At 51.5% G+C, this 12,413-nt stretch overlaps 1 protein-coding gene across 1 annotated transcript; it reads left to right on the top strand.

Annotated features, from left to right (window-relative positions):
- Positions 1 to 5,010: 5,010 nt before the first annotated feature.
- Positions 5,011 to 10,744, top strand: TLX2 (T cell leukemia homeobox 2). The gene is made up of 3 exons (XM_034426053.3): positions 5,011 to 6,377; positions 7,261 to 7,498; positions 7,802 to 10,744. Exons 1-3 carry the CDS (start codon positions 6,005 to 6,007, stop codon positions 8,016 to 8,018), a joined length of 828 nt encoding a protein of 275 aa, XP_034281944.1. The 5' UTR covers positions 5,011 to 6,004; the 3' UTR covers positions 8,019 to 10,744.
- Positions 10,745 to 12,413: the final 1,669 nt, after the last annotated feature.

Below are 12,413 nucleotides of genomic sequence, written 5' to 3'. Positions count from 1 at the left end.
TGGAAGATTTACTATCCCCCAAACTTCAAACCCACAGGACACTCCGCTGTGGGGACTGCGGTTTTCTGACCAAGTGCTTCCAGAGGGAAACTTGGCAGCACAAAAAGGCCCCGATACACCTGCGGATCAACTTCACCCGGTGAGCTGGTGCTTAGGGAAGTGTTTTGTACGATCCCTCCTGGCCGCCGCCCTCGCCGCTGGCCGCCAATCCCCCCTTGTCCGAGGGATTTTTGGGGAGCCGTTTTAAGGCAGCTCTCTGCACTGCGGTTTGATTTCCGGTAAGGAGGGAGGTGAGGAGGCCAAGAACGCCTGTTGGTTAGCGTTGCCGCTCCCCTTTTGAATAAAGCAGAGTGAAAGAAAAATTGCGCCCCCCCCCCGCCGCACAAGGTTGTCCAAAGAACCCCCGAGACACACACACACCCGCCTTCCAAACCACGAGGAAAAAGGAGCCATGAATAAGAACATGTGGCAAGAAAATAAAGGCACTTTTTCTGAAACAAGATTTTAGCTTGGATTTTAATTGCCTTTAGTAAAGAAAGGGAACAAATACAATCCTTCGGTTTCAGTGATGAATATTTGCCCCAAATATAAAACAATAAGGACATAAAGATTAAAAAAAAAAACTTACAAGAAAAAACAATGCTCCATGATTGATTTCAGAGTGTTGAGGAAAGAGCCACTTCCTGAAGTAACTTTGGCAAATCCTCAAAGCAAACTGAATCTTAGACTAAAATAAACGTGCTTCGAAATGCTCACATTCTGCATATAATTGGCATATAAATTAATACAAGCTGGAAAGTGAATTGACCTGACTTGCTGTTGACAGCAGATGAGGAAAAATTACACCGTTCAAACGCCGGATAATAGAAGACCAGCAGCTCCTCATATCATATGGACCGGTCAGGTAAAAAGTGAAGAAAGAAGCTCAAATAAATCAATATTGGGGGTGGGGACTTCCAAACTTCAATTTTTTTGTAATGTGCTGAAATACTGTTTTTCCCCAGATTTTCACACTCGGTCTGTGGATATGGATTTGCCATTTGGGTTGGTTGCCCTTGTCACGCCAGTTCACTTGCCCCAGAAACCCAGTGAAAAGCCATTGCAAACTGCACTGGATAAGAACACGACTTGGCTTCTGTGAGATCCCACAGCTGGCACTTGCACTCACAGCCGCCTTCAGAGAGGCGGCACCAGCCAGACTGACCCAACCCAGTGCCTGGTGCAGGAGCATCTGGTGGCAGAGAGAGGAGAGGCTGCCGGGGCCCACTTCCCTCTCTGGCCTCGGCCAGGTCCGGCTCAACGGGAGAGAGCCAGGCCTTTGGCTAGTCAACAGGTCTCTTGCAAAGCCAGGCAAAGTCACTTGCTGACCTGGGGCCCAGTGTGCTGTGAGTCATAAGGAAGGCTGAGGCTGCTCCTGGAAACAGACCCTGCCATGGAGGAGGAAGAGGACTTCCAACAGGAACTGGGGGGGGGGCGGCAAACCAGCCAGTTGACTTCCTAATCTCAGCTTCTCCAGCTGGGTATGTGCATTGTCTTTTCCTGTGATGCTGAGATGTGGCTCTGACCTGGCCTCGGTCTGACTCAGCTGGTGAGGAGGTGGCTTGGGGAGTGGGGCTGGGCTGGAGGAGAACAAATCTGTAGCCCTCGTTGTGCTGGGTTAAAGTCCTCACCCTTCAGCTCAACATCCTCCTTTCTTCTGGCAAAGCAAGAAGCAGGTGCTGCTTAAATCCTGGGCAATGAATAACTGGATAATCAGGAACTGTCCCCAGAGGTGCCCTCCTCAGGAACTGGGCTGCTATTCTTATCTTTTGGAAAGAGATTGGTTTTGCCCAGCACTGCAGTGTCAGCAAAGGGTTCAGCCTGAATGTCCAGAGAACCATCTCCCCTTCCTCAAAGGTCTCCTACACTGCCTAGACCACCACCAGGCTTCATTCTTTAGCTGGGTCTCCAAGCTTTGCCCTCCAATGCCACAGAGTTGGCCACCACCCTGCCACAGGGAAGGCTGAAGAACTTAGACTAGTCCCCCCTCCCACTCCATACAATCCCCAGATGCAATTTCCTGATGGATGGGGAGGCTGCTGGCTCACCCATTCCCCCTCTCTTTTACTCAGAGGAAACGTGCTTGTTGGGCACAGAATTGCTTTCACTCCCTGAACTGTGGCAAACAGTTGCGAGGCTTGAGGGAGGAAGCTGTCCGCTGCAGCAGGTGAAGGAGGTGGGCATGAGCTTCCGTGCCAGAAGTTTGATGCAGCAGCCGCAATGGGGAACTGCAGCATCAGTAGGGTTCCTGGGTGGGGAAAACCAAAACACAACCCTGCACGGTTCCGGGTGAGAACTGAATGCTGCTCCACTCAGCAGCAGAAACGAGGCTCATAACTATTTCCTTAGTAAGGTTTCTTGTGGTATTTGGGTGGGTTAGTTGATTTGTGTATTCTGCACATCTCAGAAATGCGTTCATTTAGGAAACACAAAAGCTGTTTTGGAATCACTGCTCGTCAGTCAAAGGCCCAAGAGTGGGTGGCTTGCCTACAGCCCGTACCTTCTTTGCCCTTTTCATTGCCCCCAGACATCATGATGACTGGACACTGGCCAGAAAGACATAAATGACCTCCTTTCCAAAAGAACTGAAGGATGCCACCCTTTGAGTTGAGGAAACACAGGTGGTAAGCAGTAGCAAAACTCTGCTCCAGTCATCATCCTAACTCTAATAAGAGACCCTTGAAAGCTGTCAGGCTCCCCGCTTGCCTCCTTCCCTCTTCTACCAAAGGCAATCAACCCAGGGCAGTCTTTCCCACTCCCTCGGTTTCCCTGGGCTCTTTCCCCAAGGGAGAAAGGAGGACTTCCGGGGACGAGTGGGGTGGGGTAGGGGGCAGAGGCATTGCTGAGTGCCAGGCAGCTGAGGACTGGCCGGAAGAAACCACCCTTGTCCTTGTGGCACAGGCCCTTTAGACACCACACAAGCGTTGGCTATTTTCCCAAAGGGGAACAGTCTGTTCAGCACAGACCTGGGCAAAGGGTGGGAGAAGGCTGACATCCTATGATCAGGGCCCACTGAAGTTCCAGGCTATCTGAATGCCAAGAAAGGGCCACATCTTCCAACCTCCGCAACAGTCTTGGCCTGCCCTCGAGGGGACGGGTTTCCTCTTCCCTCTGCCATTCGTGACTCCCTTCCTGATCTGCAGGGAGAACCGCCGCAAAGCGCGCCTTCCTGAAATGTCTTCCTGCTGAAACTGCTTTTTCTGCCTTGTTCTGGGGGGGACGGGAGAGGAATGAATGGTGATCAACCCCCGTTAATTGCAAACCCACAGCCTCAGACTGGCTCTTTTTGTACAAGTGTCTTCCCCACATCCGCGAAGGCTGTTGGTTACAGACCTCAACTCCCTGCATACTTTACTTGTCTTATTAAGAACAGACAAGGTCGCCAAACGGGAAGGGTTGATAGGGAGAGAAAACAACCTCTCCCTTACCGAAAACCACTGAGGCAGGGGCAGCAGCTGGGCCAGGCTGCATCGGCCCAAAACGCCCCCCTCCCTTCTGGATTCTTTCGGGGGGGGGACCTTGCTGGGGTGTCTTTCCCTGCTACAGTCGTGGCAGGTGTGGGGGGGGGGCGTCTAATTATCTCCTGTGCATCCCCTCCGAGCACGCGTGGGCCCGAGATATTGCAGGGCCCTGGCGTTGCCGCTACTGAAAGCAGCCTCCCTCTTTCTCTCCGTTCTTGCCCCTTCATATGTGAATCTTTGCGAGCTCCATGAATTCCCAGCGGGAAAGTTTTCCTGGGTGGCCATCCACACCCCAAATTGACTGCCTTGGGATCGCTCTAGAAAGGGGGGGAGGGGGGGCAGCAGCTGCTGCAATTATATTATAATTATTTGCGGGTAATCTACAGTTAGATTCACAGTCTAAGCCTGGTGGAAACTTTATTCAAGTCCCAACCAAGGACCTAAGATAGTCTCTAAGAATTATAGGCAATTTCAAGTAGGGTGTTTTACTCTTTGTAAAATATTATTTTTGTAAAATTATTTTGATAATTTCACTATTTCAAAATAGCGAGGAAATCCTTTAAATTATGACTCTGAGGGCTCCAATTAAGATTAGTAGAACAACGAATTTCTTTTTATTATCATTTTCATTATTACTGAAAGTAATACTAAGTAATACTAAGTAAGTATGTTACACACTATTGTAAACTGCTTCAATATTTACATAAATGAGAAACTCAGAACCACTGACCGCTCCCGTGATGCCTCCGGAGGCTTCTCTGGCTGTGCCGGCTTGTCTAGGGAGGTTCTCAGCCATCCAGGCCATGGTTGTCCCAAAGGGGCTTTTGCAAAAGACAACTGGACTTTGTTTTTTCCTCGAAAGCATTTCGCTTCTCATCCAAGAATCTTCTTCTGTTCTGATCCCGCTTTCCTTGGGCCGCTGCGGGCGATTCAAGTGCGCCTTTCTGTAGCGACTTAAAGATCCGGGTTTCTAAGACAGGCAGCTCATCCGATCGAGAAGAGTTCGTGTCACACCTTGCGCCGTTTCGTTGCTGCTGTTCTGGTCCTAATTTTTATTCTAAGGAAAAAACGGTTTTGGGATGTTGAAAAAGTCAGGAAGTTCACAGCAGATTCGGACCCGCCCGGCAGCCACTCGCTGGTCCTTTTGTTTTGTTTTGTTATTGTTTTATTTATTTATTTTTGCAAGGAAAAGACATTTCAGGCTGCTGAAAACGAAGGGGGCCTCCGGTGAATGCAAGAAGCTGCTGGAGAGACAGGTTGCCGAGGCATCTGGAGCCTGTTCCACGCTCACCTCCTCCGAGGTTTCGCGGGTTCTAGCACGGAATTTTCTCTCTCCGCTCGCGAAGCGGTCGAGAGGGCAGCGAGGGCTCCTCCTGGGCATTTCCGCTCAATGGAGGGGAAGGGCGCCTTCAGCCTGGAGGGGGAACCGGGCTCATTAAGGGCGGGGGTGGGGGCTGATGTTCCTCTTGCGCCGTCGCTACTTAATCGACAACAGAGGGGACGAATCTGGCTTGTCCCGGGTTGGGGAGAAAAGGAAGGCGCTTCCTCTAACGCCCGGCCTTCACCAGGCCCTTAGAACCAGTGACTTCTGGCTCTGCCCTGGGCTTTCAGATGGGGCGTGAGGGAGCAAAGGCAGCCGCCGCCAGGACTTGTGACTGGGGCTTTGGGGATTGGGCGCAGAGGAGTGGGTGGGGAGAGTCGGTGTCTTCGATCCGCTCCCGGCCCTGACTCGGGAGCGCCCTCTGAGCCGGGGAACTTTTTCATGGCCCAGTGGGGGGCGGCCGGTCCGGGCTGCAATGGAAGGCGGCTGGTTGGCGTTGAAAAGAAAAGCGACCGTAGACCTCTGTGACAAGAGAGCTGCTAATCCGGGCGCTGGAAACAGAGAGCGGCTGCAGGCAGAAAGGGACGGCGAGGCTGGAATGTAGCGCCTGTTGCCGAGACTAGGTTTTCCCAGCCCCAAGTCCGAGCCCAAAGGGGCTGTCTGGATAAATGGTAGCGTCTTGCTGTCTGGGTGGAGCTTTTGGATCTGCAGGGGGAACTGTGGCCTTGGGGAGGCTGAGAAAATGAGAGTCTCCTCCTCGGCTTCCGTAATTGGGAGAGGGGGCGCACAAGGGTGGAGAAAACCGAGGTACGGCGGTTTCCCCTGGCTGTGACACGCGACCCGCCCCCACCCCCTGGCAATGGCCTGTCAATCACTGCTAGCGGCCACCAATCACAGGGCTGAAGCCAGAGAATTTTGGCAGGCGGAGATGGCCTCTCAGAGAAAACCGCCTGCAGCTCAGGGCCCCCCCTGCGATCTCCGGGAGCAGCCCGGGCCTCTGGGTTGGTCCGGGTGGCGTTCCGACGGTCCCCTTGCAGGCCCGGACCACAGCGCGATGTTGCCTTCCACAAATGTGGGGTGGCCTTGCTCCTGGGGTGGCGCCCGGGGAGCGGCGCGCCTGAGTACGGAACTGGGTTGCCGGAGGGCTGCTGGGGAGAACCGCGCCAGCTGCTGAGGGCGCGGAATGGAAGCCCTGGGGCTGGAGCGGGAGACGGGATCCACACCGCCACAGCCCCCCGAGCCCATTCGCTTCGGAATCGATCAGATTCTGGGCTGCCCTCCGCCGCAGAACTGCGTCGGCGAAACAGCAGCCCTCGAGGGCCACGGGGAAGCCGATCTTGCCCTTCAAAGCAGCGGCTACGAGGCGGAATATGGCCCCGCGTGCTCTCTCGGGGCGTACGTTCTCCCGGAGGCCTCGCCCGGCAACAGCGGGGTGATCCGAGTGCCCGCGCACCGCCCGATTCCCTCCGTGGCCGTTCATCCTCGGCCGGCGGGAGCCAGCCTTCCCTTCCCTTGGATGGAGCACAGCAGGCGACTGACCAAGGACCGGATGGCAGGTGAGCGGCGTTCGTGGCTCGAGCCCTCTGAGGAGGTGATGCCCCCCCCCATCTTCGGCCAAAGCCGCGGGACTCGGAGGCTCAACTATACACAAACGCTCGGCAAATGTGGGGAGCGAGGTAGGGGTCCCAGCAGGCTGATTCCCAGCACTGGGGAGGAAGATGCAGGAATGAAGCCCCGGCCCTTGGAACACCGGCCCGAAGGATTTCCTGAGCGTAAAGGCTCGCCTTCGCTGGCCGCGGAGGGGAGATGGCCACTAGGCGAAGCCTTTTCAGACAGAGAATCGGGGACATTTCCCCGAGGCTGCCCGAGAAAGAAACCAGTTTTGGGAGGGGGCGGGAAGAGGCGACCTGGTGGTCATCAGGGAGCGGTCCCGAGGAAGCTGCTTTCGAGAGACTTGTGAGGAAAAGGAACCGTTTTCTTGGTGCGGGGGAAGCGCGCGTTTCTATCTCGCTCCAACTAGTCTTTGCTTAGCAGACTTGCATTGGGACGAGGTGCGCTGGGGCAGCGCTTGGCTCATGCCGGCTCTCCAGGCCCCTGGCTGCGACAGAAAAGTAGGGTTCTTTGACACCCCCCCCCGAAGAGTCCCAAGCGCCACCAATCTAGGGAGCCAAACGGCAGTTTCTAGGTCGTGCAGCAGCGGAACCTCTGATCAAGCGCAAGGGCAGCCTCCGGGAAGGAAGGCAGCTGCCGCCGCCCCGATCGCTCTGACCTCCCCCTTCGGAAGGGAGACGACCCGCCCGTCTCTCGTTCTCGGGAGCTGAGGGAATCTCGTGGGGTGCGTCCTGGGGTGGATCCTGGAAGCTAAGATCTCTGTAGCCACCACGATCTGCTTCGGTGCTTCCGAATCTCAGGAACTCCGCTCTGTTGGTTTGCCCCTAGCCGCGTTGCCGCCCTTCTCCGTGGCCAGGCGAGTCGGCCACCCGTATCAGAATCGCACTCCGCCCAAGCGCAAGAAGCCGCGCACGTCCTTCTCCCGAGCGCAGATCTGCGAATTAGAGAAGCGGTTCCACCGGCAGAAATATTTAGCGTCCGCCGAGCGAGCCGCCCTGGCCAAAGCGCTCAAGATGACCGACGGCCAGGTCAAGACGTGGTTCCAGAACCGTCGCACAAAGTGGAGGTACCGGGGCGGGGAAGGGGGTGCGCGGAAGGAACCGGGGGACGGGCTGCGGAGCCCTGCGATCGGAGGCTGCTTAGGGCGATTCTCTTCCGGCGAAGAAAGAGGGGCTGAGTTCGGAAAGGGCGGCTCTGACGCTCTAGCACCCGCAGAGGGTTTGGGACGAGGGACCGGTGGCGGGCGGAGCGGGAGCCCCCTTCTGCTCATGCTCAGCGTTCCCTTCCCCTTACCGGTTCCAAGCAGCCAACTCCGGCGTCTGCTCATCCATGCTTTCAGACGCTGACGCCATTCCGGTCTCTCCAACAGGCGACAGACGGCGGAGGATCGAGAGGCGGAGCGCCAGCAGGCCAGCCGGTTGATGCTGCACCTCCAGCCAGACCCCTTCCCGAAGAGTCTGGGGCAGCCGCTGCAGCAGGACCCTCTCTGTATGCACAACGCCTCGCTCTTCGCCCTGCAGAACCTGCAGCCCTGGGCAGAGAACCACGAGGTTACCTCAGTCTCGGGAGCCGCCACCCTGGTGTGAGCAGAACCACGCATAGGCATGGGGGCTCCTTCACGGGCTGGCAGAGGCATCCTGCACATCCGCGCCGATCACTGCGAGGGAGCAGCTTGCTCGGAACCGAGTGGATTCATCAGGGCGTCTTCCGAGCCCTCTGCCCAGACTCCAGGTGGCAAGGAGGCCTGGAAGTGGCCGGTTTACCGGGCAGCTGGGCGGTAGCCGGCCTTCTGTGCTTGCAGACCGCACCCGCAGGAAACGTGGGGCTTGGAGAGGGATGAAGGCTGCACGTCCCCCGGCATGGATAGTCCAGCAAGTGGGAACCCAACGCAAAGCAGATGGGGAGGAGACGGCCAGCCCATTCCTCCGCCAGGCGCTTCTCACGATCTTCCATTTGAATGTCTTGGGTCGTGAGTGGGGAACGGGACATCCGCCTCTCCCCTTTGAAAGCCGACCTCCCCGCCAAAGTGAGCCGTTCTTCCCATGGAACCTCTGCCCAGGTAGCCAAATGAAGATTAGCGAGCCCACCCTCTTTGGATCGGCGCTAGCTTGCAAAATGACTGCGCGGGAGGCAGAGGCGATCTCCGTCCCACCGCATGGAGCCAGTTGAAACAACATCCCTGCTGCTCCTCCAGTCCGCTGCCACCCCCTTGCTCGCTCTTGCTTGCCTGCTTGTCTGCTGGATTTGGCCGAAGGGGCCGCGGGGTCCGTCGCAGCGCGTATCGCAGAGGAGGATCGGCTGGTGCTGTAGACCACTCCCTAGGTCGCTCTCTGGGCACCGGAAGTCAGGCAGCCCGGAGTGGCGTCCAGGAGGGCTTCTTTCTCACCCGGACGGGAGCCCCCCTCCCCGGCTCTTCTTGATCTCTGAGAAAGCACCAGCCGAGGCGCCTCTCCCAGCCCGCGCGGAGTGGGCTACCTTCGGGGTCTCCGCCCTCCCCTTCTGCCAGCTTGACTCGGGGAATCCGCAGCTGCTTTGGCTTCCCCTGGCTGGGCAGCGGCTTGACCCGGGGCCACTGGCATTTCCTCCTTCTGAGCTTTGCCTCTTCCGGGCCTGGCCATTGGCCCTCCAGCGTGGCTTGCTGACCGAAGACTGAACCCGCGGGCCCAAGAGAAGGCGCCACCGATGGAGCTCCCTGGCTTCATGGACTCCTCTGGGGAGCGAGACAGGATTTCCCGGGGGTTGAGGCTAGCTCTGCCTTGCAGCCGCAGGAGGGAAAAGGCGCACCATGCAGAGTTCTTTGGGGCCGGTGTGCCCCCTGGCGCCCAGGATGAGAGCTGGGAGGCAATCAACAAAGGTTACGGCGGAAAAGTGGCATCGCTCTCCATTTGTTGCTGTCAGCTGATTGGCCAGGAGGGTGAGATCCTGGAGCAGCAGCAGAACTGCCTCCTTCATTCATGCCCCCTCCTCTGGTTGCTCTTTGGTACAAGAGCAGTAGCACAGGGAGCTGGTGTCCTTCTGGGCAGGCCCACCATACTGTGCAGAGACAGGCCTGACCTTCTGGAGGCTGCAGGGGCAGCTCCTTGGCATTTTAGGCGTTCAGGGATTCTTTCAGGCTGGAGGCTGTTGTGGATTCACTCTGAAGGAGAACTCTGTGTATTGGAACCATCGATCACTGGGTTCCCCCTCTACCACATCCATGGACCCCAAACAAGGGAAAAGCCAAGTTTTTTACAGAAGGTGTGGGCTACAAGGTAGAAAATCCTAGCCTGACCAGGTACCTGGGTGAGGTCTGTGGTTGGGCAAAGGGGGGGGGGGGTTGGGAGGGCAGCCAAGCTGGGGAAGCCCCCCCCAAGAATGTTTTTTTTATTAAAAAGTTTTATCTAGTATTACAACAATTTTCCCCCCATCCCTCTTCCCCACCTTCCCTCCTCCACCCGCTTTTTCCAGACACGCAATGAAGCATTCCTTAATATGTGATTTTTAAAGGCTTATCCACTTTCTTATCATATAATAAATAAGCATGCCACCCGTAAACCAAATCATATCCCTCAATATTCAATATTCTTTCTTCTGTTAAGTTCATCCAGTCACTCATTGCTGATAGGGCAGCTGCCTCATAATATAGTCTTAAATTGGGCATTTTGAGACCTCCTCTTTCACGTATATCCTGCATTATTTTTTGTTTTATTCTCGGTCTCTTCCCTGCCCAGACAAAATTATTAATACCCTTCTGCCATATCTTCAAATTTTCATCTATTTTAAGTATTGGTATCATTTGAAAAAGAAACAAAAACTTAGGCAAAACATTCATTTTTACTGCTGCTATTCTTCCTAACAAGGATAATTGTATTTTTTTTCCAATTTTCCATCTCTCTCTGTATTTTTTGCCACAACGGATCATAGTTATGCGTAAATAATTTTGCATTTGATGTCATAAACCCCCAAATACTTAACTTTTTTTACTATTTCAAATCCTGTTAATCTTTCTAATTCATCTTTTTGATTTGTAGTCATGTTTTTAGTTATTATCTTCGTTTTCCCTGCATTTATTTTAAATCCAGATACTTGTCCATATTGCTTAATTATATCCATTAAACCTACAACTGACTGTGATGGTTGGGTTAAAGTAACAACCAAGTCGTCTGCGAATGCTCGTACTCTGTAATCATACTGCCTAATTTTAATTCCATTTATTTTGTCCGACCCACGTATCTTACTCAACAAAAATTCCAAAGTCAAGATGAACAATAATGGAGACAAGGGACATTCTTGTCTTGTTCCTTTTTCTATATTAAAAGTATCTGTTAAACTACCATTAATTATTATTTGTGCTGTTTGTTTCTGATATATTGCCTTAATAGATTTTGTGAAATATTCTCCAAACTGCATCTTTTCTATTATTTTCAATAAATAATGGGGGGAAAATTGTTGTAATGATTGTTAAAACTTTTTAAATAAATAAAATAAATAAATAAATAAAAATAAATATTAGCGCCGCAGAGGTTTGGTTGTTCTTCCCCAAATACTCTAATAGGTTAACCACTTGCCTTACATTACTCTTCATTTGTCTACCATTTATAAAACCAGTTTGATCATTATGAATCATTTTTTGCATGACTGTCATTAACCTATTTGCTAGTATTTTAGCAAAAATCTTATAATCTGTATTTAAAAGTGATATAGGCCTATAATTTTTTGGCTGAGTGTGGTCTTGTTCCTCCTTTGGAATCAGAGAAATAAAAGCTGTCCTCCAGGATGGGGGTACATCTCCTCCAGATTGTATGTTGGTAAATAACTCTTTGAGTGGTCCCACCATTTCTAACTGCAAGTGTTTATAATAAGCAGCTGTCAAACCATCCGTCCCAGGGACTTTACCCACTTTCAACTGCTTAATTGCAAACATAATCTCTTTGGAAGTTATTGGTTGATTTAAACCCTCCCTTTGCTCTCTTGTAATTATAGGAATATTCTCTTTCTGTAAATATCTATCTACATCTATACTTCGAATTTTATCACTAGCGTACAACCTCTTATAAAATTCTAAAAATGTTTTTTTAATCATATTTTGCTGATAAACCTCTTTACCTTTATATTCTATTTTCTCTACACTCCGTGACTTTTGTTTTTTCCTTAACAAATATGCTAACCATCTCCCTGGTTTATTAGCACTGCAAAAAGTATTATGTTTAGCATATTGCAAATTAATTGCGACCTGATCTGACATTAGCATATTAAATTGCCCTCGCAATAAGTTAATTGCATCTTTTATTTTCTTGTCTGCTGGGTTTAATATCAAAGCTTGTTCTTTTTTTTTTTTAAATTTCCTCTTCTAAGCCCTTCCTTTTTTTCCCCTGTTTACGTCTATGTTTATTATTCAAATATATCAAAATACCTCTCATATATGCTTACTTGCATCCCAAACCATTTCCATAGATGTACCCTTATGCATATTTATAATGAAAAATTCTTTCATAAATTTTTTACATTCTTTTACATTTTTCTCATATCTAAACAGATTTTAATTTAACCTCCAAGACCTCTTAAATCCCATTCCATACTCTAGTTCCATCCAAACTGGACTATGATCCGTTAGAACTGTTGGGCAGATCTTCGTCTTCTTCACCCTAGAGAAAAGATCATTAGTAATTAATATGAAATCAATCCTAGAGAAAGATTTATGTCTATCAGAAAAAAAGGTAAAGTCTTTTTCTTCAGAGTTCCTCTCACGCCAGATATCTCTCAACTCCATATCATCCATCATTTCAAAAAACGATTTTGGCAATCTAGCACGCGTTGAGATATTTTGCAAGAGCCCCTTCTTATCTTTTTTAGTGTCCAAAACTCCATTCCAATCACCCAATAAAATACATGATTTGTAATCCCATTGTAGTAACTTGGAATGTAAAAGCTTATAAATTTTTTCCTATTGTTGGTTCAGTGCATATACTCCAATTAAAAGTATTTTTTCTCCTTTTATTAAA

The sequence above is a fragment of the Pantherophis guttatus genome, chromosome 8 (genome assembly GCF_059756535.1).
Source record: "Pantherophis guttatus breed Tessera chromosome 8, ASM5975653v1, whole genome shotgun sequence".
In the NCBI taxonomy this organism is placed as follows: Eukaryota; Metazoa; Chordata; class Lepidosauria; order Squamata; family Colubridae; genus Pantherophis; species Pantherophis guttatus.
This window is presented reverse-complemented; position numbering and strand designations above follow the sequence as displayed.

Excerpts from the sequence above, each read along its gene's own strand:
- TLX2 (XM_034426053.3), top strand. The coding sequence starts at position 6,005 with ATGGAAGCCCTGGGGCTGGAGCGGGAGACGGGATCCACACCGCCACAG. Across the intron at positions 6,378-7,260 it reads GACCAAGGACCGGATGGCAG|CCGCGTTGCCGCCCTTCTCC; the intron begins GTGAGCGGCGTT and ends GTTTGCCCCTAG. Across the intron at positions 7,499-7,801 it reads AACCGTCGCACAAAGTGGAG|GCGACAGACGGCGGAGGATC; the intron begins GTACCGGGGCGG and ends TCTCTCCAACAG.